The sequence below is a fragment of the Agelaius phoeniceus genome, chromosome 10 (assembly GCF_051311805.1).
Source record: "Agelaius phoeniceus isolate bAgePho1 chromosome 10, bAgePho1.hap1, whole genome shotgun sequence".
Lineage (NCBI taxonomy): Eukaryota > Metazoa > Chordata > Aves > Passeriformes > Icteridae > Agelaius > Agelaius phoeniceus.
The window spans coordinates 20,316,968-20,342,381 of NC_135274.1; the positions used below are offsets into that span (position 1 = coordinate 20,316,968).

General features: G+C 38.8%; 1 protein-coding gene across 13 annotated transcripts in view; it reads left to right on the forward strand.

The window, feature by feature from the left end:
- Positions 1-25,414, forward strand: part of PEX5L (peroxisomal biogenesis factor 5 like) — a 100,843-nt gene that overhangs the window by 68,627 nt on the left and 6,802 nt on the right. For 7 of the 13 annotated variants that reach the window (XM_077184111.1, XM_077184113.1, XM_077184110.1 and 4 more), the window contains 12 exons: positions 5,061-5,172; positions 6,999-7,208; positions 8,263-8,389; positions 8,905-9,001; positions 9,427-9,501; positions 14,488-14,583; positions 20,011-20,127; positions 21,033-21,176; positions 22,033-22,103; positions 22,907-23,104; positions 24,435-24,600; positions 24,987-25,144. In XM_077184111.1, the coding sequence (XP_077040226.1) occupies positions 5,061-5,172; positions 6,999-7,208; positions 8,263-8,389; positions 8,905-9,001; positions 9,427-9,501; positions 14,488-14,583; positions 20,011-20,127; positions 21,033-21,176; positions 22,033-22,103; positions 22,907-23,104; positions 24,435-24,600; positions 24,987-25,144 (1,571 nt within the window). The remainder of the gene's footprint in view (positions 1-5,060; positions 5,173-6,998; positions 7,209-8,262; positions 8,390-8,904; positions 9,002-9,426; positions 9,502-14,487; positions 14,584-20,010; positions 20,128-21,032; positions 21,177-22,032; positions 22,104-22,906; positions 23,105-24,434; positions 24,601-24,986; positions 25,145-25,414) is intronic. The other 6 variants (XM_077184114.1, XM_077184116.1, XM_077184118.1 and 3 more) reach the window with 3 other exon arrangements.

The window sequence follows — 25,414 nt, forward strand, 5'->3', positions numbered from 1 at the left end:
AAGAAAAACGAAACTCCTGCAATTTAACTATTATCATAAAACTACCCAGTTTGTCAGGAGTTCCCTCTCCAAACACTCTCTGCAACCAGGAAAGGAGTTCTTCCACTTCTTATCCTGCCAAGACAGTGATCCACAGACATGACTATCAGGCCAATACTTCCAGTTATGCTCTAGAAAACAATAACCTACATTCTTCGTTGGGGTTCCCATTTATCAGTTTTTAGAAAGAGCCAGGTAGTAGAAATCAATTTATTTGTTTCCTCCTATCCCAGTAAGTGCCACCAAAGTGCCAGGTGTGTGCAGGGAGCCTGTCTGTCAGGAAACCATCGCTGTGTATCATAAAAATAATCAGTGATTGAAATTAGCTGGTGTTTTTACCTAAGCATAACACTCAGAAGCTGCTGGAATCAACCTGACCCTTGTAGCTGTTTTTCCAGTGTCACCCAAAGGGCAGCCAAGTTTCTCAGAGCAAAGTTCAAATACAGCATTTTTCCAGTAGGAAATGTGAGTTCAGTGTTTCCTGCCTTCCCCCATGCTCATTTTCACTCTGAGCCTTCTGGAGCAGCTGATGTCCCTGGGGCAGCCCTGCCACCCTCTCACACACTGAGGGGGCAGCACAGGAAAAAGCCTCAGTGCCCAGGAGGAGCTTTAATGCTGAACTGCACAGGGGATTACCCAGTAGTAGTTTGGGGTTTCCTAAATTAGTGCCATGAGTAATTCAATCAGGCTCGGGCAACAAAATGGATCCAATCCAAAATTCAATCCAACTCACTTCAGTAGCAAATTACATCTAAATTTTAGATGCTTTTTGAGCCAGTCCTTCTAAAATAAATCCCATATATAGCAGGGGGAAAGCTAGGTGCCTTTGAGAGCCTCCTGAGGAACAGCCTAAATTGGGCAGGCACAATCTCCCTCTGGAGTAGCTTTTCTAGGCATTTATCTCTCCCTATTGAACATGGAGGGAATTCAGGCACTTAATTTAAGAGAACTAGTTCACTCTGTGCTCAAAACATAGGTGCTAATTAGCTGCCCATGCCTGACTGGAAACCCTCCCAATTTAGAGTCTAAATAATTTATCTTAAAAACTAGCATTATGTTATGCCCTAGTAAAATTTTAAAAAAGAAACAAACCAGCATGCTTTGTGCACTGCAAACAGATCAAGATCAGGAATGCAGTAAGAGAGAATATGAAATGGGAGGGAAGGAACATACCTTAGTTACTGCTAAATCCTCCTTGCTTTGCATATTTGGAAGCAGTGGGGCTGATATCAGACGCTTTTGACTCTCCCAGTCTCTCTCCCAAAGCACCCAAAAGCCCCACTTAATTTCATTCCAAAAAGAACTTTCATGCTTTTTGGAATGAAAAATCACAGTAGCAGTACTGGGGTAGGAAAACCACCTTTTTCAGCTGTGCTGTTCCCAGAAGACTCATTTGAATTTAGGAGTATCTTGTACTATGGATGAGTGTCTTCAGATGTGTTGGTAGTAGGAAATATCAGCCTCCACAGATTTCACAAATCCCTCAATTAAAGGAGTGTGTGGGCTTCTTCTTTAATTAAAGTGAATCTTATTTAAGTTCCTAGAGACATTATGAGAATTTATGGCACCCACTGGCTAAATTACTACTGAGATTCCCCATTTTCCCAGGCTGAGTCTGCACCACTTGGTGTGTGTGCAGATATTGGGCACATAAATCCAGTGTGGGGTCAGCTCCTGCCCCCAGTGCTCCTTCTCCAACACCCAGGGATGCTGGGTCACTTCCCTAATTTCACTTTGCTCCCCTCATCTGCAACCCAGAGATAATACTCCTCAGCTCTGTGGTGGTGCCAGGCTTGATTTATTAATGTTTTAAGGCATTCTGTGATTTTCAGCCTGAAAGGTGCTTGAGAACCATAAATTATTGGTTTAATATAGATCATAGTTTTCATCTCATAAATCTTTTATGTACTACTCCAAATTCATGCCTAATATAACTCTAATAACTTGTGCAGTATTAAGCAAGGGATAAATTTGGTGCAGTATATGAGGCAGCAAAATAAAATTCTAAGTTTGAGACCAAGTGCTTAACAAGTGACATTTCTTACAGAGTAATGTCAGAAACCTCCCCCGCTGCCCACTTCTCTGCAGAAAAAATATCATCTATGGCACTCTATCTTAAGTCTTAATTCATCATTAAATGTCTGCTTCATGTCAAAATAATGTTTTTCTGATATTTTCTATTGCTATACATAGGTAGTCTGTGTTTATTGATAATTAGTAGACATGGTCATGTTTTTGCAATCTGTTTTGACAAAAATGTTTGAATTGAAGGCAGATTATTTTTCACAGACATGAAATGTCTTTAAATAAGGCTTTCCTACAGCTTTTGGTCCTTAGCCATGGGAGCACAGGACCCAGGACTAGGAGGGTCCACTGGGTCACAGTCACATCATAAACAGTGATGTAGGAGGCTTGGCAAAAGCCATTTTAAATAGGTGGGCATTTTGTCCCCCTACAGTAAGAAAAAAACCACTGTTCATACAGTTCAGTGCTGTGATAGTTCAGCTCTTTTAATTCCCAGACCAGATGTTCTCATGGCCAGTTTAGAACTCTGTTATTGGGCCAGCATTTCTCTGTAGCTGAAATAACTTTGCTCCTCCAGTGTCATCTGACCACTCCCCCTTTATGTGTACATGAAGAATAACTGCAACCCTACTCAATCTTCATTTTGTTGGCCTAAGTCAAGTTCCTTTAAAATGTAATAAATCTAATGAACACAATAAAGAAAATTCTAAGGACATGATAGCCATCTTTGAAAAGGAAAAAAAATTGTCAGACCTCATATTTCAGTTAGGCCTTAGTAAAATTCAGCTCTTTATTGAGTCTTATCTCCTTCCTCTCCATGACTCTGATTCTTAACATTATTTCTGGTCTTCCCAGAGTCTACCTTCTGACCTCTGCAGCAGGTTTGGCCAATAAACTGCTTTTCCAGCTGTCTTCAGATTTTCTATTCTTCACTGGCTGCAATGAGTGGGCCTGGGTACTTTGGTTCTCGTAATCTTTCTTCATTTCATCCCTCCCCCATTCTTTCCTACTGAAGAAAATTTCCATGGAATGTAATGGAAAACCTGATAAGCATCTGAATCTTATGTGACAATGTACCCTATTGATAGTCTTACAGATAAAGAAACAGAGTTATTTCCTTAGAAGTTCTTATATTTTCAATGATTCTTCTTTCTTCCTTCCTGTCCCTCTCCAAATGATCTATGCTGTGTAAATGCAAAAAGAAAAGTATATACAAGCAGCTTTTGCTGATATCAGGATAAAATTTTAAAATACTAAAAGTAGTTTGGAAAAGACTCAACTCTGAAATTAAGGCACCCACATTTTTCAAAATAGTAGTGAGTAAGGATTGTCACCAAATCATAGAAAGAAAATATAGGTCTGCTTAATTCCTAAACATAATCATTAGGTAAATTTGTAGACCAGGGGATAATGAAAATCAAAGGTGTGCAGTTGATATAAATGCAATTTCCAATGAAGTGCTGAGATTTACCAAATTAAGCAGGAATTCTGTGCATTGAATTCTGAGACAGCAACCTGGACAGGCAACCCAGAGTTAACCCCCCATGATTAATTCCCTGGTGAGGTGCATCTGCTGTCTGGGTTTAGCACACCTGGAGCTGGGACAGCATCACTGCCACATTTCTAAATTCAGATGCCACATCTGCACTCAGCTGGGCAGGCAATCACTCCTCTGTGCTCCATGGAAACTTCCATGGTGTTTCAGTGCAGAGCTCTGAGGTCCTGGGCAGATGCATTTGGGCAAGACTTGCAGCACAGCAAGTCAGTGCTGGATATCAGATTGAAGGTTTGATCCATTGACATAGTGGGGTTGTTATTGCAAGAGCTCAAGAATTTTGCTGCAGATTTGCACTAGAGAAATCAAGTACTGAACAGTAGTGAATCTAATCTGGTTTGCTGCAATAACTTTAGAGATAATCCTGCTGCTGGAGTAGCTCAGAGCCAGTATTTAACAAACATGAGGGTGAGTAAATACCCTTTTTGGCCAGTTTTAGTCCGTGTAAGCATCCTCAATTTAAAAATTCTAACATGTCTGAGAGAAAACTTTGAAAATTCAACAATGGAAAAAGAGTTAGAACAGAAGGTTGAGAAGAAGATGGAGAGGATAAAATAAAGCTGATACACCTCCAGACAAAAGCAACAGTGGGAAAGCATTTTTTCAGATAAAGAAATTAAGATATTGAGATAATGTAAGTGCAGGGCACACCACCAGACATCCCTCCAGCTCAGCTGAGGTCTTAATCCTCTAATCAGTGATAGATGGCAAAGAGGAGACTTTTATTTCTGAGATTTGTACAGATTTATCTTTTTAATTCTGATACATTAAATAGCCTGTAACACAGAGATTTCTCTCAGGTAGCAGAACACCAGTGCATTCATCCAATTAAAAATGGAAAACTGCTCATAAATAAAAGGCATTTTATCAGTCTTCCCACAGTCAGAAGTCATGCAGGAAGTTCATACACTCACCAGGCTCCATCCACTGTCACTCACACATCATTCATGGCAGAGAATTCCTGTCTCAGCAGGTTATTGTTTAGTGGGCTAATGCTTGTTTGCAAGATGAAATGCTATTGTGGAAGTTCTGTGGGGAAGCACGTTACTTGTGGGGGGAAAAAGGCCACTTCAAAAAAGAGAAAAAAAGCCCTGCTCATCATCCTGGTGACAGAGAAGGGCAACTCCACCATGGATTTGAAGGGAGCTGCACCAGGCCCTGTAACTTTAGCCCTATAAGCAATAGTATGCAACAACTGCTAAGGAAAAATCATCTTGCTGCTTTAGTTTTTGTGTGATTTGTTAAACTGCAACATAATTTTGCCCCAAAAGAGTAACTAAAGCTTATTTTATTTTAATCCCAGTGCTATTTGTGCATCATCTAACTGCAATATCTTACTCTCACAATTAAAAATAAAGCACATGATATTGTGAGAATATGTTCTATTTCTGTGAACTCTGAATTCAAGAACACTCTGTGACCTGGGGTTCTTTGTTGCTAGCTGGTGAATGAGCAACAGGAGAGCAGACCCCTCCTGAGCCCCTCCATTGATGACTTTCTCTGTGAAACTAAGCCAGAAGCTGTTGCCAGGCCTGTAACATCAAATACTGCAGGTAAACAACATTTTTTATTATCCCTCACTAGAAAAAAAATAGTTTTAGTTTTAGCTTAATTATGGTAAGTCTTTGTCAAGTGACTTCTCAGTTTGTTACTGTGTGCACAAAATCACAAGCTGGCGTTAAATTGTAATTGCCTGACCTGTTAGAAGAAAAACTTTGTTCATTACATTTGAGGGGAAATCTGGTGTGATTCAAATCACATCAATTCTAGCAGATTGGTATGGAATTAATGACATCTTTGGGGCTGAAATTAATGCAATGTGTTTAAGTCTCACAGGATGCACATATGAGTCTGAATCAATTCTCTGTATTTGGTTGTGCAAAATTTTAACCTATGGGAAAACCCACATTTATTCTGGTTTTAATCAAACTCATTCCTTACTCTAGGAAGATTTTTTTTTTAGTGAAATCTTGGATGTGTTGTTAGAGAGAACAAGGGGGGAGGTATCAGAACACTTTAACCAGGCTGAGTTCAGACCCTTTATTAGTGAAAAGATTTGATATATTTCTTACCTCCTTTGTGTTGAAATGAGGTAGTAGAGAAGGTAATACAATCTAATAGTGAATCCTGAAAACCTTTTGAATTTTACTGAATTCTATTTGAAGCATATTGTCATTTGGAAGTATTTTTAGAAATCATGCCATTCCTACTTGGTGTCTGTGCAGAGGTAATCAATGCTGTTGAGAGATCAGCTGAGACAATAACATCAGCACTGGGCTCTCTTCCTGCCTCAGAAAAGGACTTGGCTTGTTAGAAGCCGTTTAATTAAAATTTACACCCATGCAAATTATTAAATGAATAATTGACAGCTGAGTGATTATCTGCACATCTAATTAATGGGTCTGTAGTAACAAAAGCTCAAATACTGAATTAGATAACAAATGTAAGTAATAATTTTTCCCTTTTAAAAATATAGCTGAAGATATTACAGGGATGAATAGAGCTATTTTAGATTGTTTAAGAATGGTGGTTTTTTTTAAATTTACCTGTAACATTTACACCTGTCTTGAATATCTATCAGATTGGAGTGGGGGTGTCAATTAGATTTATTTAATAATAAAATAAAAAAATATTCTATGAAGACTGATGAAATTCAGTGATTTCCAAAAACACAGATAAAGCACTGCAAGAGGTAATGCAAATTGATTTGTCAAAAACACCTGCCCTGTAACATGATGATAAAAAAGGAGTTTTTCTACCTTTTACATGCTAAAAAATTGTGAATGTTACTCTTTAGGCAGATTTTAAAAGAAGAGCTGAAATTGAACATTTCTTCCATACTGATACAGTCCTTAATAGAAATGGCAATGGACTTTAAATTCAGTATTTATGGCCCAAAGGACAAACACCAACAACAGTAGAAAACATTATTGAACATCTTCTTCCCTTTTTGCCCCAGGTCCACCCTGGGAGCTGTTCCCAAATGGATTGGGGCACAACAGCACTGCCCTAAGCAGCTGTTACCAGGACTTGAAAAATCTAATATCAAACCAAATCTTATCCAAAAGCTGAATTGAACAGGGAACCCTCACAAAAGGGGAAAACCTGTGAAGGCCCCAGCCATAAATCCTCAGATGTCTTTAAGATTTTCAGAGGAAAAGCCTTTTTTGCAAATCCACTAAACAGCATTCAGTTAAGCACTTGAAATCCCCAGGCAGATTTTAATGTACATGCTGGTCATCATCTTTAGCCAGGAAATACACCCTTACTCTGGCCAAATGCAAACACATCAGTAATATTTTTCCCCAATTAAAACAAATCCTAAAAAGCGAGCTATTTGAATTCAAACAACACTGAATTTTAACATTTTGTCTCTAAGTATTATCAACAGGTCTGGATCTCTTGGATCTTAGTGAACCTGTCTTACAAACCCAAAACAAAGCAAAGAAATCAGAGAATCCTTCACGACCTGAAGGCACAAAAGCTTCAACCCTCAGAAAGAAGACAGAGAATCCTGACCTGATCAGTGTGGATTCTGAGCAGAAAGTCCAGGCTGCCAGAGTTGCAGACAAGTCTTCTCTAGATTTAGGTAAGAGTGCAGCTGTTTTATCAGTGCTCCCTTGCCCTGATTAGCACAAGTTTCTCCTGGCTACTTTCACAAAATAATGAGCAACGCCAGAATTTTTGCTGCACCCCATTTCAGCCTTTTCTCCCCATTATAAACTACCTGAAGTACTTCAAACCTTAAACACTGTGAACACATTTTGCCTCTGCCATTATACCTATTAAGTTGACCCTAAGTGTGCTAATATAGTTTTGAAATTTCTTTGGAAAAAGGAATTTAGTTAGGGTGTGTAAAATGGTAGAAAAATCTGTAGGGGTGTGATGAGAAATTGGTAAAGGACACAAATGAGAGACACCCATACTGATGTCCTATTCAGAGCTGCAGGTGTCAGAAATGCACATTTATATTTGTAAATACTGCTTTATCTATGCATAGGAGAGAAAAAAACATCCATTCTTGACAAGAGAGATATATTTATAGAGACTAAAAAAAAAAATCCCCAAAACAACTGAATTTCCTGCCAAGCCTGATCTATCGACAAGCTTTGGAAAAGGTGAATTTGATTTAGTTCCATCCAAACTAAATTACTTGCAGTGCAACTGAGAAATTTGCAAGGTAAATGTAATTTATACCAAGGCAGCAAATTTTCCATTCATCATCACAGAAATTCTTTTAGAGACCTTTATCTTCAAATAGGAGCTGAACATCTGATCTTTGCAAAGGGAGTCTGACATGACTGAATAATATCAGTTGCCTACATAGTCATTTTTACATGTTAGTCTCTAAAAGAAGCTTCATTTTCCCAATTTGTCTAAATTACATACAAATTACTGATTTGAAGTCAAGAATTACACTGACATTCTGACCATGAATGCTAACAGATTTAGAAAAGTGTTGTGAATTTCCAAATATTTTCTCACCGTATCAACTAGAAAGCTGCACAATATTTCTTTATGTTGGACCTTTATAAAAATAGAGGCTTTGGTGGCATTATTTTTATAACACACGTTTTATAGAGGAGATAAAATTCCCAGCAGTAGTTTCTTTAAAAGATTCATATTTACTCTTTGTTTTTCAGTTGATATTCAGACACAGATAGAGAAATGGGATGATGTCAGTTTTCATGGAGACAGGAGTAGCAAGGCCCACCCTTCTGCAGAGAGAACATCAGCATCATCCAGAGCTCCATCAAAAGAGATTTTATGGTATAACTTTTTGCTTTCCTTAAAAAAAAATATTTCCAGCCCAGCTTTCTTAATTCACAGAAATGCTTGCTTGATAACAAACCATATTATTAAACCTGTTTTGGTGACATTAAATGTGTCCAAGCACATATTTTGGACAATGTATCACAAACAAGTGCACAACAAAATGCCATTTTGCCAGAAATTTTTAATGGTGTGGAAAGAAGCAGGTGCAGTTACTTAATAAATGGTGGTGAGAATTCTACAGAGACATGCAGGGAAATTCTTTATTGTGGTGATTGATTTTTAGACACTGACTGAGGCACAGACTTGTGTCTTTGTCTAGCCTCAGTTTCCCTGTCTATGAAATGGAAGAGTGAGAACACAAAGAAAGGCCCAGGCACTTTTGATTAAGTGTGAGTGCAAGTTAAAAAGCTCAGTTGAAGGAAATAACCTGATTATGACTGTGTGCTTGTGAACCTGGAGACACAGGGCAGGGTGTCCTGGTGCTGAGTGTGTAAATGCATTATTTCCAGGTCCACAGAAAACAGATCACAGTCTGAGCTGGCTAATGTCAAGAGTGCCTTGGACTCTGATTCAGCATCAGAATTAGAACTTGCACCTGCAATACAGGTAAGAGGGTCTGGTGGATTTATTACCATAAAAAGGCAAGGAGGAACTTCCCACTGGCTAACCACTGACACTCTGGGAGAATTGTTCAAGGGATATTTTCAGGATCATCAAGGAAAATATCTTCACACACCTCTGAAATGAATAGGTTATGAAATTGAATATGTCAGCACCTGAAACATTCAGAGTTTAATACTGCAGTGAACTGTGATCTTCCTGTACAGGGGGAAAAACTTCAAACTGCAATTTGCAGCACCATCCTTTCTCCCCTCCCTCCAGCTGTGACATTCAGACTTGTAGTGGTTCCCTACCCATGTTAAATTCTATCCTTCAGCTCTCTTGGTCAGGCAGGAACCCCCAGAAGTGGGAAATTGCTGAGGAAAGCAGGAAACATTGCACCAATGTTCATTAGCAGTTTATCTCCACAGGTGGGGGAGCAGTGTGGTCACAGGACTTTTTCCTGCTGGAAAAGGAACTCTAATACCGAGGGCTCTGGGCTGAAGGTTTGTAGATTTGCCCAATTCCACTGTTGTATTGTGTCTTGGACAGGTCTTGTTGGAAATGATTGCTGAGGGTTGCATGCATGTGTGCACTCACAGGTGCAAATACATACAAATACATTTATGTATGCATTCTGACAGATCAGGTTCTTCACACACCTTCTTTGCTCTTCTTACTTTTTAACTGAAAGACTTCAGCCATTGCCACTGGAAGGGGGAAGAGAGAGTTTTCTGGTGGATTAGCTTGTAGCTGAAAATCATTTTCTCACCTCCCACAGCTATTTTTAGGCCCGAGCTTCAAAAAAACCTTCTGCCAGATAGAAAATCTGGAAATTAATGAAAAATAATTGCCTCATTTAAAAATGGAAAAATGGAAAAATGAGACATTACTTGCCAAATGTGTATCCTGAGATTATACATATATATATATTTTTTCCCAGAAAGTAGAAACAGAACCCAGTTATCAGATCCATTTTTGGATTTTTCTTAGGCAAAAACATGTTCTTTACTTCCCTGCTGTCTCTACAGTACAAACAGGGATTTTTTTTTTCCCCTCTGGGAAGCCTCACACTAGTTGTAATGCATGACACCTTCCCTTTCTCTACAATAGATTTGTACATCTCAGTAATGGAAAACACCTTTTACACAGTGCCATCCACTTGAAATGGATGCTGTGTTCTCGCTTGCTTTGAGCTCATATTGAAGCACCTCTGGCCCTCTTTTAGGAAGCTGTTCCTCAGCCCAGCAGATCCAAATTCCAGGACATTTGGGCTCAACCAAGATGTGTGTAAGCCAGGTAGACAGTCACAGGATTTAAATGCTGTGGCTTTTGTAAAAGCAATTACAAATGCAGTGTATCTCTACTTTATAAGGTTTATTTCCTTTTTATGTTCCACTAGAATAACTGCAGAAACAGAAATCCACATTTTTCATTCAGTTTGTGTTCGATCAGTTGAGGCTCCATAATATTTTGTAAAATGACTGCTACTTCAAAGTGAAAAACCATGAAGTTGAATAAGCCAACTTGAAAAAGAAACAGAGACTAAATTTCTTATCTGTTGTCTTGGTACATTTCATGTTTTGTTTTGTTTTGTCGTAACCTGCTTGTTTCAAACCTGTCGTCCATTTGAGCAACAAAATATGAAATTAATAGTGCAGAGAAAGGAGCTGAAGTGAGGATGTGCTCTTATTCTAGGTAGGTTACAGGGAAATGTGCTTTTGTTCACTGCCTGTTCCATCCTGCTCACACTTGGGCTCTCAGAGTTGTCAGCTCCCAGCACTCAGGCTCATCTGTCTTGACCGAGTTCTTAATCTGCTTGCAGAAGAAATCACGTTAGGGCTTTTATCAAAGCATATGTTTTCCATACTTTGTCCTCTATAGGTCTTGTCTATCTCATTTAAGGGTAACCTTTGCAAATGCAACACATTCTGCCATACCCTAAAGATTTCATCTTGTCAAACTTGCTGCAGTTTTCCATCAGCAGTTTTCCAATCACCTCATCACTCATCTTTGACATGTTAGATTTAGCTCCTCAAAGTGAAATGCTAAGTAACTAGGTCATATTTTCATTAAAATTATGCAATCTTCTTAAGAAAATCCTTTATTTACCAGCATTTGTGCCAATACAAAATCCAAAAGACAAGCTTTGAGCTACGAGGGAGAAATGTGTTTAAAGGCTGTAGTGGGCAGTGGCCACTGGTGGCTGTCACTGGATGTGGCTTCTCAGCATTTACTCACATCATATTTTATATATTATTAACTTTCAAACAGCATTGGCCCAAATTATCCTTGTTCTTTCTTTTATCTGCCATTCTGAAAAGCTCCTTGTTATGTACTGAGACATCCTACAGTGTTTGGGGGGAAAGGAGGATTTTGAAGGGTCATTTTTAATCTTAAAATTATAAACTGCAGAGGAAGATAATATGTTCTATTTTCTATGCATAAAGTCTGTTCATGTTTTAACTTTTTAAATATTTTCCTGGGCATTTAAAATATTTCAGCTCTCCAGGGCTGCCTCATCCCATCACCTGCTGGGGCTGTGGAGCTCTCCAGGGCTGCCCTTCCACTCCCATCCCCTCTGCCTGGACCAGCAAAAAGCAGCAAATCTGGGGCTTTTCAAGGGGCTCTCCGTTTCTGGGTGTCAGAGCCCACAGTACAGCTCTGCATTGTCCTGTGTGCAAATGCAGCTTATGTGGGTTTTTTAACGTTCATTTAACGAAGGGGAAAGTCTGTTTCTGTGGGTTTGATGTGGGGACACGTTGCCATGTGGCAGAGGAGGGCACCTCTGTGCTTCTTGTCCTCTTTCCCCTCTGTGCTGCCCTAGAGGCTCACTCTGCCCTCCTGCAGTACAGCTCAGTCTAAACATCCTCATCTACAGCATTGTCCTTGACCCAAGGAATGGCAGTCACTGGAAACAAATGGGTAAAAAGCAGAAGTAATCAAACTGTTTGCAGGAGCCAAGTCATAAATAATGAAAAGGCCAGGAACATAATTAGAGCCTATCAATAGAGTCCTGTGTCAAGAAAAACAAATTTAATTCCTTGATCGGATTACAGGTCGAGTTGATAAATCTTGATGTGTGATACTCTACAAGAGTTTTGAATTAATATGTCATATTCTGCTTGTAAATTTGGCACGACACAATGTGAAATAAAGCAGTTGTTAAACAGATTAAAACTGGCCAACCTGAGGGCTCAGGAGCAGTAGTTATTTACTAGGAATTGTAATCACACAGGGATTGTTCTGGGATTCCAAAGACAAACAATGTTCTTCAGTTGTATTGAGCTGAAAATAAACATGCAAGCAAATTCCTCAGAGAATATCCATATGATGCAACAGTGGAATAAAAAAAAAATAAAGTAAGGGATATGTAAAAAGGAGCTGGTGATCAAGGCAACTGTATAAATAGGTATTGCAATACAGCCCCTTGGAAAATCACACATTTCAGAGCAAAAACACAGGCTCTGCTTACAACACTGTGCTGGAAAGCAGTTTGAAACAACAGGAGTGTTCCCTGAGCAGTACTGGGGGAAGAGGAGTGTGCAGAAGCAAACAGAATTACTGGGAGACAGGAGATCACCTGGTTTCTGCATAGAGAAGCAGCAAGACAGGTCCTGGAATAAAGGGTTCACTTGGTTGTCTGTAGGGCTATAGAAAATTGAGAGGGAGAGTAAAAGTGACACCAAAAGGTTAAATCTGAGTGTTTCATGTTGAGAATATTCAATATTTTAATGCTTTTATATCATTAAATGTCTTTATATCACTAAAACCTGATAAAAATCATCAGTATCTTTCTGCAGAGAAAATAAGGAGTATTAAAAGGTACAAAAAAAAAAAAGAAACAATAGAGGAAAACTGAAATTAAAATTAATAAGAGAAACAAGGAGGGCTGTTAAACAAATTACAGAGTGATGACATTAAGGTCTCTTAATAACTTTAATTAAACCCCATCAGCTTCCTCAAAGACATTTACTCCAGACAACCTCAGTTTATTCTCTGAAAAACATAATTTTGGTTCCATGGGTGTTGAGAGACAAAGGCCATCATGTGATACACTGACAAATGAATTATCTGAACCAGTTATCTCTTCTGCCCTAAGTTCTATTAATCAGTAAAGAAACTGTTTTATGTATCGGGTTTTGATTTGTTGTCAATGACAACCTGAAATCTCTTCCTGGCCTCACCAAAGGAAAATGGTATTTTCTAAACATGGACTAGAGGAAGAAGAGGTGAAAGCAGAAACAATAGATCCTCAGTGTGGACATTCCCTCACACTCTGAGTTTCCTGTCAGAGCAGAGTCCAGAGGCCAGCACAGGAGAGCACTCACAGTGCCCACCAGGAGCTTCTCACAGAAATTGTGTTGTATTCTTGTTTTCTTACCCTATGTGTTTCATCCACTCAATGTGCATTTCACTCATCACTCTCTAAGTGAGAGACCAAAGCCTCAGGAACAAACCAGAAAACCTAGGGCTCATTTGACAAATGAATGTCATCTTTCTAGGGAAAAAAACCATGTGTGTAGAACCACAGAGAAATGTGTTTGACCATACATCACACGTGACATGTGAGTGTCAGATGTTCCATCCCAGCAGAGCCCATTTCAACTTTTGCAGAGACAGCTCAATGAGTCTGATGTGATCAAAATTAGTCTTTTAGCAGTGTGGTTCACAGAAATTTAATATTACAAGTACAGTCATCAGAAATATAATCAGGGAAATGTATGCAATTGGAAGCATGGGCACACAAGTGGCTAATGAATTTAACCTCTTGACAAACACTGGGGAAAGGATTAGCAGTCAGAGCCTTGTTTAGAAAGATTAGGCCACTTTGTGCTTTTTCTGCCATCCTTAAATATTGTTTGGTTTTGTACAGTGCTTTGTGTAAAAAAAAACCAAAAACAAACAAAACATTGTTTTTAGAAAAAGAACAGGGAAAAAGTTATTATGTGCTTCCAGTGGGAGTCAATTCCAGTGGGACTGAGCAATAGTATGGTACATAAGAGAGATGCTGACTGTAAAAAGGATTTGCCCTTCCAGTGGTATCCAGGGCAAACCTGGCCCTCCAATGTGATCCCAAAAGAAAACCTGAAAGAAAACCACAAAATGTGCAGGGAAAAAATGTTTTCTTCCTGACTCTTAGTGGAAAGCATCACCACAGTCATAGTGCAGAAGGAGCAAGGAAGGTAAAAGTCTTATACAACACAGTCAGCTCTCTCCTTTTGTAGTCCTTGCATTGCCTTTTCTCATATGTCTCTTTATCTTTCACACATCTTGAGTGAAATGAAGAATCTGGAAAAGATAAATTACTCTGCTTCCCATGAGAAGTGGTCTCTGCTACAGCATAAGAGAATTCAGAGGAATTCATGCAGGGAAAGAAGTAGTTTTCCCCTAGAAAAAGGTCATTTGGGGCTCTAGACAATTAAGGAAATAACTCAGAAGTGTGACAGAGGGTCTATCATCCCTTTCTGATTTATTCTTCTATTTTTTAGGCACGGTCAAGTAAGGAGCAGCGTTGGGGAACACCTCTTCTCTCCAGAAATCACTCCTTGGAGGAGGAATTTGAAAGAGCAAAGGCAGCTGTTGAGGTATTATTTCATTTACTGTTTTCATTTTCAGCTGATGTTCTACAGATTTCTTTTTTATCTTGCAGCACAAGCAGAGGAGAGAGTTGGAATTGGATTATTTAAAACAGAGAAAAGATGCAATTCCTGGAGATATTAATTTAAAATAGCAGCTTGTCTCTTTAAAAAAAGGAAATCCAAAACACTGAGCTATAAAAAACATTAGAGAGAACCAAGTTTTTAAGATGGATTTTTATTGGTAGAGCAAATGGGTAAATGCCCCATAAATGTAGCTAATTCCAAACCACAAGTAAAAGAGGGAATTGTGTGCCATCAGTTCTTTACACCCAGACACAAACCCTGTGAAACCAGAGCTCAGAATCACTGATGAGCAGCACAATCACCTGCTGTAAAGCAGAGCTGTGCAGAAGCACCAACCAATGCACCATTTTCACATTTTTACAAAAGTGGCAGAATGCTTAGCACAGGAGTATTCTTGTTTCCTGATAAATCTACTTGGTTTGAGAAGATAGAGGTATTTGGATAGTTCTCCTATTGCACTTCTGGGGTTTTTTCACTGACTTCTACATTTCCAACATGTAAAACATCTCTTGTATGTTGTCCTATACCACTAATCCAAATTGATCCTGTCTAGACACAAAGTAGAACAGAGTTTTTTTTTGCAGTACTCCATGAAAAATTAGATATAAGCATTGGTCTGAAGCATCACTACCTTCATTATCTTTTCAGGGGTTCCCATCACCCCAAAGAGCCAAGACAGCCCCATTCCAGCAAGGACAGAATTTCAGGCTAAATTATGTAACAGCCACTGAAATGAGTTCTTAGAGTGCAGAGGATGAAGCTGTGAAACTAGTTCTACCAAACTGGTTATTTTTAGCATTTTTAACACTGCAGGCTCATTAGTCTCCAAACCATCTAGAACACTTTAGGGATGTTTGAGTTTAGATTTAAATTTTAGTCATGTATTTTAATACTCTTCTAACTCAAGTTATAGACCATTCTAATTCCAGAGTCGACAGTTGAACTATTCTAGATTAATACTGGCTGATGAGAAACAAAACTATGCCTAAGTCTGATACTGGCTTCTAGCTAGAAAGGGAATTTCTTCTTGAAGTAATTAATCTGATTTGTAGGGTTTTTTTCATTATATGCTATGGTAAAATGCAGGGTTTCTACCATATAATGGTTTCTACCATTTCTTGGGATTTTATTGCACACACAAAAAAGTCTGTTCTCAGCACACAAGGCTAAAATGGACAAAATCAGTAAATTAGCTCTTTCATAAACCAAGCACAGAAGGCTTTTTTTTTCCACATCAAATAAATTCTTCATCAACAGCTGCTGGTGAGGCACAGGAGATGTTTCTGGTGTCATACATCACACACACACTTGCTCCTGGCAGGAAAGGAGGGAACTGCTTTCAAATTGCCACTGCTGGAAATGCTTTAGATGTTCCTTCTTGCTGATCCTCAGGGTGGGATGTGCTGGGCTGTGACTTGGGGAGGCAGCACAGGGAATCTCATGTTGAACATCTCAGTGCTGGTGGTTAAGCAAATGATGTCAGAACTCCTGCAGTTGCCAGAAACTTGTGTGATGGGGAGTTTCCAGACACTCAGCAGTGAGAAAAATGAGTTGAGTCCAACAACAGATTACAAGGCATTATTGAATTACTGCGCAGAGTAAAGTAAGGAGGAGAATATATTGTAAAAAAAAACCCTACAGACTAAAAGGTCATTCTGAGCCAACGGAGACAGATTGTTAAATACTTTAAAATACTCTCAGAAATGGCTATTAAAAAGAATCAAATTAAATGTTTCCCCAACTGTAGCTGGCAGCCTTAAGTTATTCTTTCTGCTTAAAATAGAACCTTGGGCCAGGTAGTTAAAATGTAAAGGAAAGGATTCTTCAAGAACTTACAGAGCAGTTATTTCCATTTGCATCTGAAAAGAGCTGAATTTCCATCCTAGCTAAAATGAAGTTGTAAGAAAGCTGGAGTGATTGAAATAAATTGAAGCCCATCTCAGAAAGATTAGTGCTTTCTTAAGCAGAGAATAGATACAGGTCAAAAATTCATTTTTTAGGCTTTGGATGTTTCCGTGTAATATTCTTCAGTTGGGAAAGCTCCAAGTGGAAAGATTAGCCCAGAAAACTGATCAAGAAAAGGAAGTAAATCTCGGGTTCTTGGTGGCCTAGTTCGAAAGGAATTAATTAACAATTCAGTAAATGAAGACACCAAACTTTATCCTCCACCCAGTATTCACCTCAGCGCTTGGGGAATGGTTTTAAGATGTCAAACTTTGAGATTAATGAAGATTTGTGAGGTAATTCTTTCTTAAGAAGGTTTAAAGATGTCTATGCCATTGGGGAATCTTTTAAGAATAAGTGGTGAGTAAAATAGCTTTTTTACTAGAGAGGGGGCAGATTCCCTTGCAGTGTTTGGGTGCTTGCAGACCTTGCTACCTTTTCTGTTATTCTGGAAATTGGATTTGATTTTTGCCTCATGCCTTTTGTCTCAATATTTTCCAAGTGCCATAAGAACTATGTTTTAACACAATCCTTCTGATAATTAGCTCTGTTTCACCAAAAATATGTACTTTTGATTTTTTTTTTAAATGCCAGCATGGGGATTGAGATCCATCCTGTACTTATATTCCATTAAAACAATTGTTTTATCAACCACCATCCTACCAGTGGTGAGTTAAAATAAATAAAAAGAAAAGCAAGAAGATGCAAAAACTTCCAACTGAGAAGTCTCAGAGATGCAAAAAAAGCTGGTTTGTTATTTTCTTCTTCCACATTTCTCTGATTAGACTGCAGATGCCACACTGTTTTGTGAGCTTATGCAGAAGAAATTTTGAGCTCTCCTTCCCAGCATCACTTTATTTACAACACAATGTCACATGGACCATCTGCTGTATAATGTACTGCTCTGAAGCATCAGAGCACATTACAGCTAAATTATGTGACAATAGGAGGAAAAAGATGGCATTCATTTGTTCTAGCCTAGGAAAACATATTCCAGGACCATCAGCTTTGTGGTTCCCATGAGTACTGGTTGGATCCTGTACCTACAATATCCCTGTCTCACTATTTAGACATTTCTTTGGATGGGCCTAAAACTGGCCAAATCATATGTTAAATTAGGAACAAGGAACTTGAGTCATTCAGATGCATTTCATTTGATACTCTTTCAAAACACAGTGGGAATCTTTGCCTTGATAAACATTTTTTATCTCTAAACCTCAGTAAAATTTTCAGATTTTGTTTCAAGAAGATATCAGCTAAGGAAATTTTACCTATTTAAGCACACAAGTTTAATTGACTGTGCTTTTCACATCAAAGAGTATGGTAAGGCAGTGATTCAGAGAACAATGACAGAACCTTGCTTATGCATTGGTCAATGAGGAATGTTTCACATTAATTTTTGGCAATACAGGACAGGCAAAATTCTAGAAATTATGACATTAGGTAAATTTATAAATACTTCCCCTGCCCCCTTTCATTGGATCATAGGAAATAAAGAGCCTGGGAATATTTTGCCTCCCATTTGTTTAACTGCTTCAGCATATTTTTAAATACTAAGAGTAAAAATAGCCTTTTTGACAAAATGCAGAATTTTCTGCTTGGAAGAAGTCAGATGGTATGAACATTTTTCCTGGTTGTCATTCCTCTTAACTGCTGCAGATGATCTGAGAATGTGTTAAATGTGTTCAACTGGGCTGAAAACTCTTGGTTTATCCAAAGCACTTTGCCAGCCTTAAGGTGGCAAAAACATTGAAATGAGGTTAATTGGCACTGGTGGTGTAGCAAATGGAGCTAAAATTAGACCTAGGAGCCTTGATCCAAAGCCAGGTTTCAGAAAGACTCAATATTAATTTAACCCTCCTGCCACTGAAGTCAATGAAAAAATTGCTACTAAGGGCAGCTGAAATAGACTTAGGCAAAGACTGTGATATTTCAAATATTTAAATGTGTGTAATATTTACAAATCTAGCAAATTCTGAAGTGGTGTAACAGAGTGGTCAGGGGCAGTTCACTGGTATTACCTGGAGTGAAATCTCCTCTCCAAGAGTGAATGATTCCCAGTTTATTTCCTTTTGCACAGAGGAACATAGCAGATACCTTCACAGATCCAATAATTGCATGATTCAGACAATCCTGAATTTCTCCCTGAATGGAGGACAGTTTGCTTTCCTTTTCCCCAGCACCTAAAGAGGTTTACAGCAAGCCATACAATCACATTTTAAGCTCTATTTTTCCAATCATGCCTGGCTGTGGAGCTGCACCAAAGCTGTCAGCCTTATAACAAAGACTCCCACAAAACTACCTGGACCAGTTCACAAAACCTTCAATTAATTTTGATTAGCACCTTGCTCTCAAATGGTTCTGTCTAAATCTCAATAGATTTGTTTGTGCTGTTGTCTTTGACATAAATAAGCTGAGAAACTGTGCCCCCAGTGCTGTCAGCTCCCTGAAACCCTGGCCATGTCCTTGTAGGAACTGGAGAATTTTGGAGAGCCTGGTAGTGCTCTGCAAATACTCTGCTATGGATCTCCTTCTCAGAGTCCCATGACTAGTGTGTGGAGGCTGAAAAAGTAGCACCTTAATTTGGCTTCTCCCCTTCCATAATTCTATTTCTGTTTCTTGGCATCATTTCCTAGTAGCCACAGTTGTTCCCTCCTTCTGGTCGTTGCTAATCTCATTCCTTGTCCTAAATCTCATCTGTTTTTCATAATTTCTCCTTCCCTTGTATGAGCATTTTCCCCTCATCTTTGAGCTGAATATTAATCTTACTGTATGATTCTATAATCTCTTGTAGATTCCTCTCACAGCAGAGTATACAATGCAGTATTAAGATTTCTTCACTATGTCAAAAAGCCCAATTTGTATTACATCCCTTGCACAAACACCCTCTGTCCAAGCTTTGGCATTTCTCTTTCTCACAGCTGAAAATTATGCTGAATATACCAAAGTAAGCAATGCTTGCTCTCTTTCAAGCTGTTTTATCTATTGTTATTTTGCATATGCACTTAGTTGATTTTTCTTTTTTTTTTTTTCCTTTCTTTTCTTTGTCCAGGCACTTGCAGCATTGATTGCCTTCAAATTTTGTGTAACAATTTGCTGTTAGCATCAATAAGATGCAGTGTAAGCTACAAATCCTGCTTCAAACAGGACATACACTGCCTCTGAGATAAAGAGTGTTCTGTTGACAAAATGCATTCCAATATAAGAGATGGGATTTAATTATCTGGAACTCCAAACAGGAGCTGTAGCATTTCATTCCATGTGATTATTAATACAACTAATACTGCTCAGCAAAATTGACACCGGTAGAAAGAAATTCTAAGAAAGAAATTGTTTAAAAAAAAAGCAGAAACCTTTATTTTAGAGTTTTGTTGTTCATTTTCTCTTTTCCTCCTTTTCTTCTAGTCTGACACAGAGTTTTGGGATAAAATGCAAGCAGAGTGGGAAGAAATGGCTCGCAGAAACTGGATTTCAGAGAACCAGGAAGCACCAGGGCAAGTCACCATCTCAACCATCGAGAAGGTAACCCCAGGTTTTTTGTTTCAGTACATCCCCCCTGTGCAGCTTTGAGATGAGCCTCAGCTCTTCCAGGCAACCCAAGGAAGCTCTTTGGACATGGAATTGTACCCCAAAGAGCTCATCCTCTTTAATTGCCTGTGGGTGGGGCAGATTTGGAAGCCCTTGCCACAGTGAGAATATGTTTAGGCTTGCACACAGCCTAAATTCAGCTGAAGGATCACAAAGCTGGACTTAAGAGCACTTTTGAAATCAGGCACTTAAAGAAAAGCACCAAATAAAAATACCTGGGCCAGCACATTCGAAGTGTTGAGTATAGAAATTATGGAGATTCCTTCTCTGTTCTTCATTCCTTCCACTCCATATTTAATTTGATTTCTATTATGTAGCTGATGTTACCACACACCCTTTACACTGCAGTGACAAGAGAAGAAGGCAAAACTTCAAGGAATACTCAAACCAACTCAGGTGCTTGCAGCACTGTTGTGTCTCTGGAGGGTTAATTGAGGATTTCAGGATTTTAGCTGAGCAGCTGTGAGGTTATGAGCACTGCAGGGATTCAGCTGCTTGGTGTGTTCTTTACCACCACTTTGGGTGTCCTGGGCTCAGAGGCTCAGCTCTGCTCTTGGGCACTGTGAGCTGTTGACATTACCTTTGATGGAGAGCCCAGCATAAGCACCACTAGGTACAACTTCAGAGCTAAATTAAAAATAAAGAGCAGAAACATAAATGCCCGCTGATGTGACTTTTTACACTTTTTGTCATTGAAATCCCATGGGGGTAGCTTGTGCCATTTCCACAGAGCAAAGGTTGCTTACACCATTTGGAAAACAGTGAGTCACTGCATTTTTTAGACTTGTCATTCCCTGCAACTTGCCATTCACCACGGGTCCATTATCTCTCTGCTCCAGGGTTATTATTTCCACACTGACAATCCCTTCAAAGACTGGCCTGGTGCTTTTGAGGAAGGACTGAAAAAAATGAAAGAAGGTGACCTGCCTGTTACAATCCTGTACCTGGAGGCTGCAATTCTGCAGGAGCCCAACGATGCTGAGGTATTCACTGCTCTGCCTTCTCCTGGCTAAGGGAAAGGGAGCTCCCTGCAGCACAGAGTGAGGGAATGAAATCTGGGCTCACACCTCTGCCAGGCATGACTGCCTGAAACATTGGATTCTAAGGGTTATGAGTTAGTATGTGCCTTTAAATAGGTAACAATGAGTTCTTCACAGGATGAGAACCTGGTTTTGAAATACTGTTGTTTGAAGTATTTCAAACATTCCCTTCGCATCCTGATATTTTCAAGCTATCTTGTAAACACTTCTATCAAAAGGTGAATATTTTTGATTTAATAGGACTGTTGAAAAATTTTTCAAGTTATTTTTAAAGTTGCTGTTTTCAACTAGTTTGTATTTAAATCTGTTTTTTGTGAAATGTTAAAAATATTTATGCTGTATCTAGGGCTCCTTAAATCTCCTCCTACATTAAATTAAAGAGTGTACTTCAAAAAATCAGAGAATCCCAAGCTCCCTAGAAACCTTTAATATATAATATAACATATATAGAATAACCTCCTATATATAATATACAACTAAATATTTCTTCTTCTATATTTTCCATAAAATTGTAGCAAAATTTAAAATGCACAGTAACTCAAATTTAAGAAATCAGCATGTGATTATACACTGATAGAATACCCATGCTTTCATTGACTATAAATATTTATTAGTCCCAAAGATATTCAGAACTGCATTGATTGGGACTATTGGTGTGCACACTGTAGAAAAATCTGTGGTTAGTGCTGGACATATCTGCTGCTTTTCCTCACCCCTGTGTTTAACAGTGATATTGGTTGTCACTCTGTTTGCAGTTGGATATATGTAACAAACTAAATGATTATTATTATTTTTGCAGGCCTGGCAGTTCCTGGGTATAACACAGGCAGAAAATGAAAATGAACAGGCAGCCATCGTGGCCCTCCAAAGGTAGAGGGAGATCTGTCCTAAATGTGGGGTCTGATGAGTGCTGGGTAATGGAGACCTGGGGACCTTTAATGCCATTCCTACCTTGGAATGAGAAGCATTTCTTCAGCAGAGTAGAGCATTGACACAGCTATAGAAACTCACAGTGACTTCAGAGGGATGTCTAGTGATTAAGAGTTCTGTTTTATTAAATAAGTGAAGTATTTCATGGAGTAATTTAAGTACATGCACAAAAGAAAAGTTACATTGCCTAATAAATATGAGTTAGGCATGATGCAAATGAAGTGCCTTTTTTACATTCCAGCCACTTGGCATATTTTCTGTAGTCTGTCCTCTAATGAAGAGGTTTTCTTAATTAAGAGGGAGTGAGCTCCCTTCAGCTGCTGAATGCTAAACTGCCAACAGCTTTAGGTTGATGGAGATGTGAAGATCACAGAATTCTTGTACATAAAATGTGAGCTCCAAAATATCAGCATTATTATTATTACTATTATTATCTTTCTGTAATGGGTTTTTATGTTTCCATTTGAAGCAATATTCAATTGCATCAGCACTGATAACATGAAGTTATTTCACTTAAGGATACTCAAACTTGTTTATATGTCCCTTATTAGCTTACCTGGATAGAAATCCAAGGAGTTGCCTGATTTAGGAGTAAAAAAGACCAAAACCTGCTCATCCCCATTTTTTTTTTCAAAAAAGCAACAGTGATGATTGTGATTTTCTTCACATGGATTACTTTGGAACATTCAAGCATTGTGCTTGGCTGGAGAAATATCTCAATATATTTTTTATTTTCTGCCTAGGTGCTTGGAACTGCAGCCAAACAACCTGAAAGCTCTGATGGCCCTGGCTGTGAGTTACACCAACACTGGCCATCAACAAGAAGCCTATCAAGCCCTGAGAAACTGGATAAAGCAAAATCCAAAATACAAGTACATAGTGAGAAGCAAAAAAGGGTCCCCAGCACTGACAAGGAGGATGTCTAAGACAGCAGATGAAAGGTAAATGAAGTGGAAATACCAATGACAGCCCTAGAACTGGTGGTGCCTGCTGTGTGCCCTTGTCCTGTAGAAGTCCAGCCTGCTCCCTATGATGGAAGAACATGTCTCTAATAGCAGGAGAGGGAGGCCAACAGAGAGCATTTGATTTAATGACTGAAGGCTTTATCTTTTATGCCATCCCTGGAAGTTAAAAAAGCCAGAAAAAAAGAAAAAAACAAACCCAAAAAAAGCCAAACAAACAAACAAACAACAACAAAATAACCAGCTTAAAAAGGATGTTTCTCCTCAACTCCCATCACTTTCCTCATCCCTATCTCCTGCCTTTCTATTCCCACATCCTGCACCCTCAGCTGCTTCCACATCCATACTGAGCCTTTATCCAGCTCTCCTTGGGTGTGCTTTTCCTACTGTTCACTGTTCCTGCTGTTTTCCATATCCCAGCCCAGCAGAATCCAGGAATGAGCCATTCTCCAGTGTGACAGGAGTTCTCTGAGAATACTGGGAGGTGGCACCTGCTTGTTTTAAAGCTGTTCTCGTTCTTAACAAGAGACAAGACAGCCATTTGATTTATCTTGGCCATCTTAAATAACAAAAAAATCATGATTTGGCAGCCCTTCATCATGATTTCATGAGGACAATAAACAAGTACCTCTGGACTGTGAGATGCATAATAAAGTCATTAAAGGCATAAACATGATTTAGAGAACCAAACCACTCAGGCTATCTCACACTGCTTGTCATTTTGAAGACAGGCCTTATGTTTTACCCTCATCACTTACAAGTCCTGGGTTGACAAGATAATTTCCTATGAGTAAAAATAAAATATGCAGGTTCTGCTTAATTGCTAAGTGTGTTATTCTACTTTGGCTTCATCCTGCTGACATCTGGTGCTGTCATGCAAAGGTTTTAAGAAGTTACAGTGGGCACAGAAGTCTTATGTTTTGGCATCTTTCTTCAAGGGTCTTGGCTGTCCCCTTATGTATTCCTCCTAAAAATACTACTATTTTTGCCAGTAAAGAACTGTTTTATGTCTGAGAAACTCATCTAATTTGAATAATTTTAATAAACCTTCATGTCATTCCACTTGGGTTCACAGCTGTACTTTCACCTCATTTCATAGATGAACTTTTTTTATTTCAGACATGAGTTTACAACAGCACCCTGAAGTAAACTTTTGCCATGATGAAGAAGCTCATTCACAAATTTTAGGAATTTAACACTTCTGATAAATCCACTACAAAGATTTTAATTTCAGGCTATGCAATCAACATTGAAATGTTTGTAAATAACTGTGTGATGGATCTTTAAGTTATTTTTCTCCCTTGTCTAGCTCATTACTCGAAGAAGTAAAGGATTTGTACCTGGAGGCTGCTCACCAGAATGGTGATATGATAGACCCTGACCTGCAGACAGGACTTGGGGTTCTTTTTCACCTGAATGGAGAATTTAACAGAGCAATAGATGCCTTTAGTGCTGCTTTAACTGTTCGACCAGAGGTACATTTTAAACTTTTATATTTTTTTTAAATTTAGCTCTACAGACCATTTCCTCTTTCCTGCCAGGATCAGGCTATTATTAATGACATGCCACTTCTGCTATTAAAATTTTAAAACCCAAAATAGAAATGTAAATTAAAAGACATAATTAACATGGCCATTCTTCTGTTTAGGAGCAGATTTATGCATGTCCAATTCCTACCTGTGTGCTGATTAATGGCATTAAACACATAAAGTTGCCTTTGATCACGAGTCAGAACCTCACATTCCTTGTCAATTAAGATACAATACTACTATTTTATGCAGTCCTCTTTCCTTTGCAAGCAAAAATGAGACATTATATCTGGTTTTTGACACCTGCAGTAGAAAAGCCATTTTCTCCCCAGGACTATACCTTGTGGAACCGCCTTGGGGCAACCTTGGCAAACGGGGACCGCAGTGAAGAGGCTGTGGAAGCCTACACAAGAGCTCTGGAACTCCAGCCTGGCTTCATCAGGTCCAGGTACAACCTGGGCATAAGCTGCATCAACCTAGGGGCATACAGGTGAGCATAAAAGATGTGTAAACAAAAAGTCAGGCATCACAACTGCCATGTGGAGATTCATTTTCAGGCTGGAGGCATCTAAGAATAAAATGATCAGAATATAGCCACATAATCTCAGCTATGGTAAAATGTTGTCATAACTTTTTACAAAGGACTAAAAATCAGTTTTGTAGCTCTACGTGTAAGTACTCTTATAATCAGTGGGATTGTTCTTGCACTTAAAACAGTCCTGCTCTTAAGAGCCTCTGTAAAAGAAAATGTAAGAGCCTG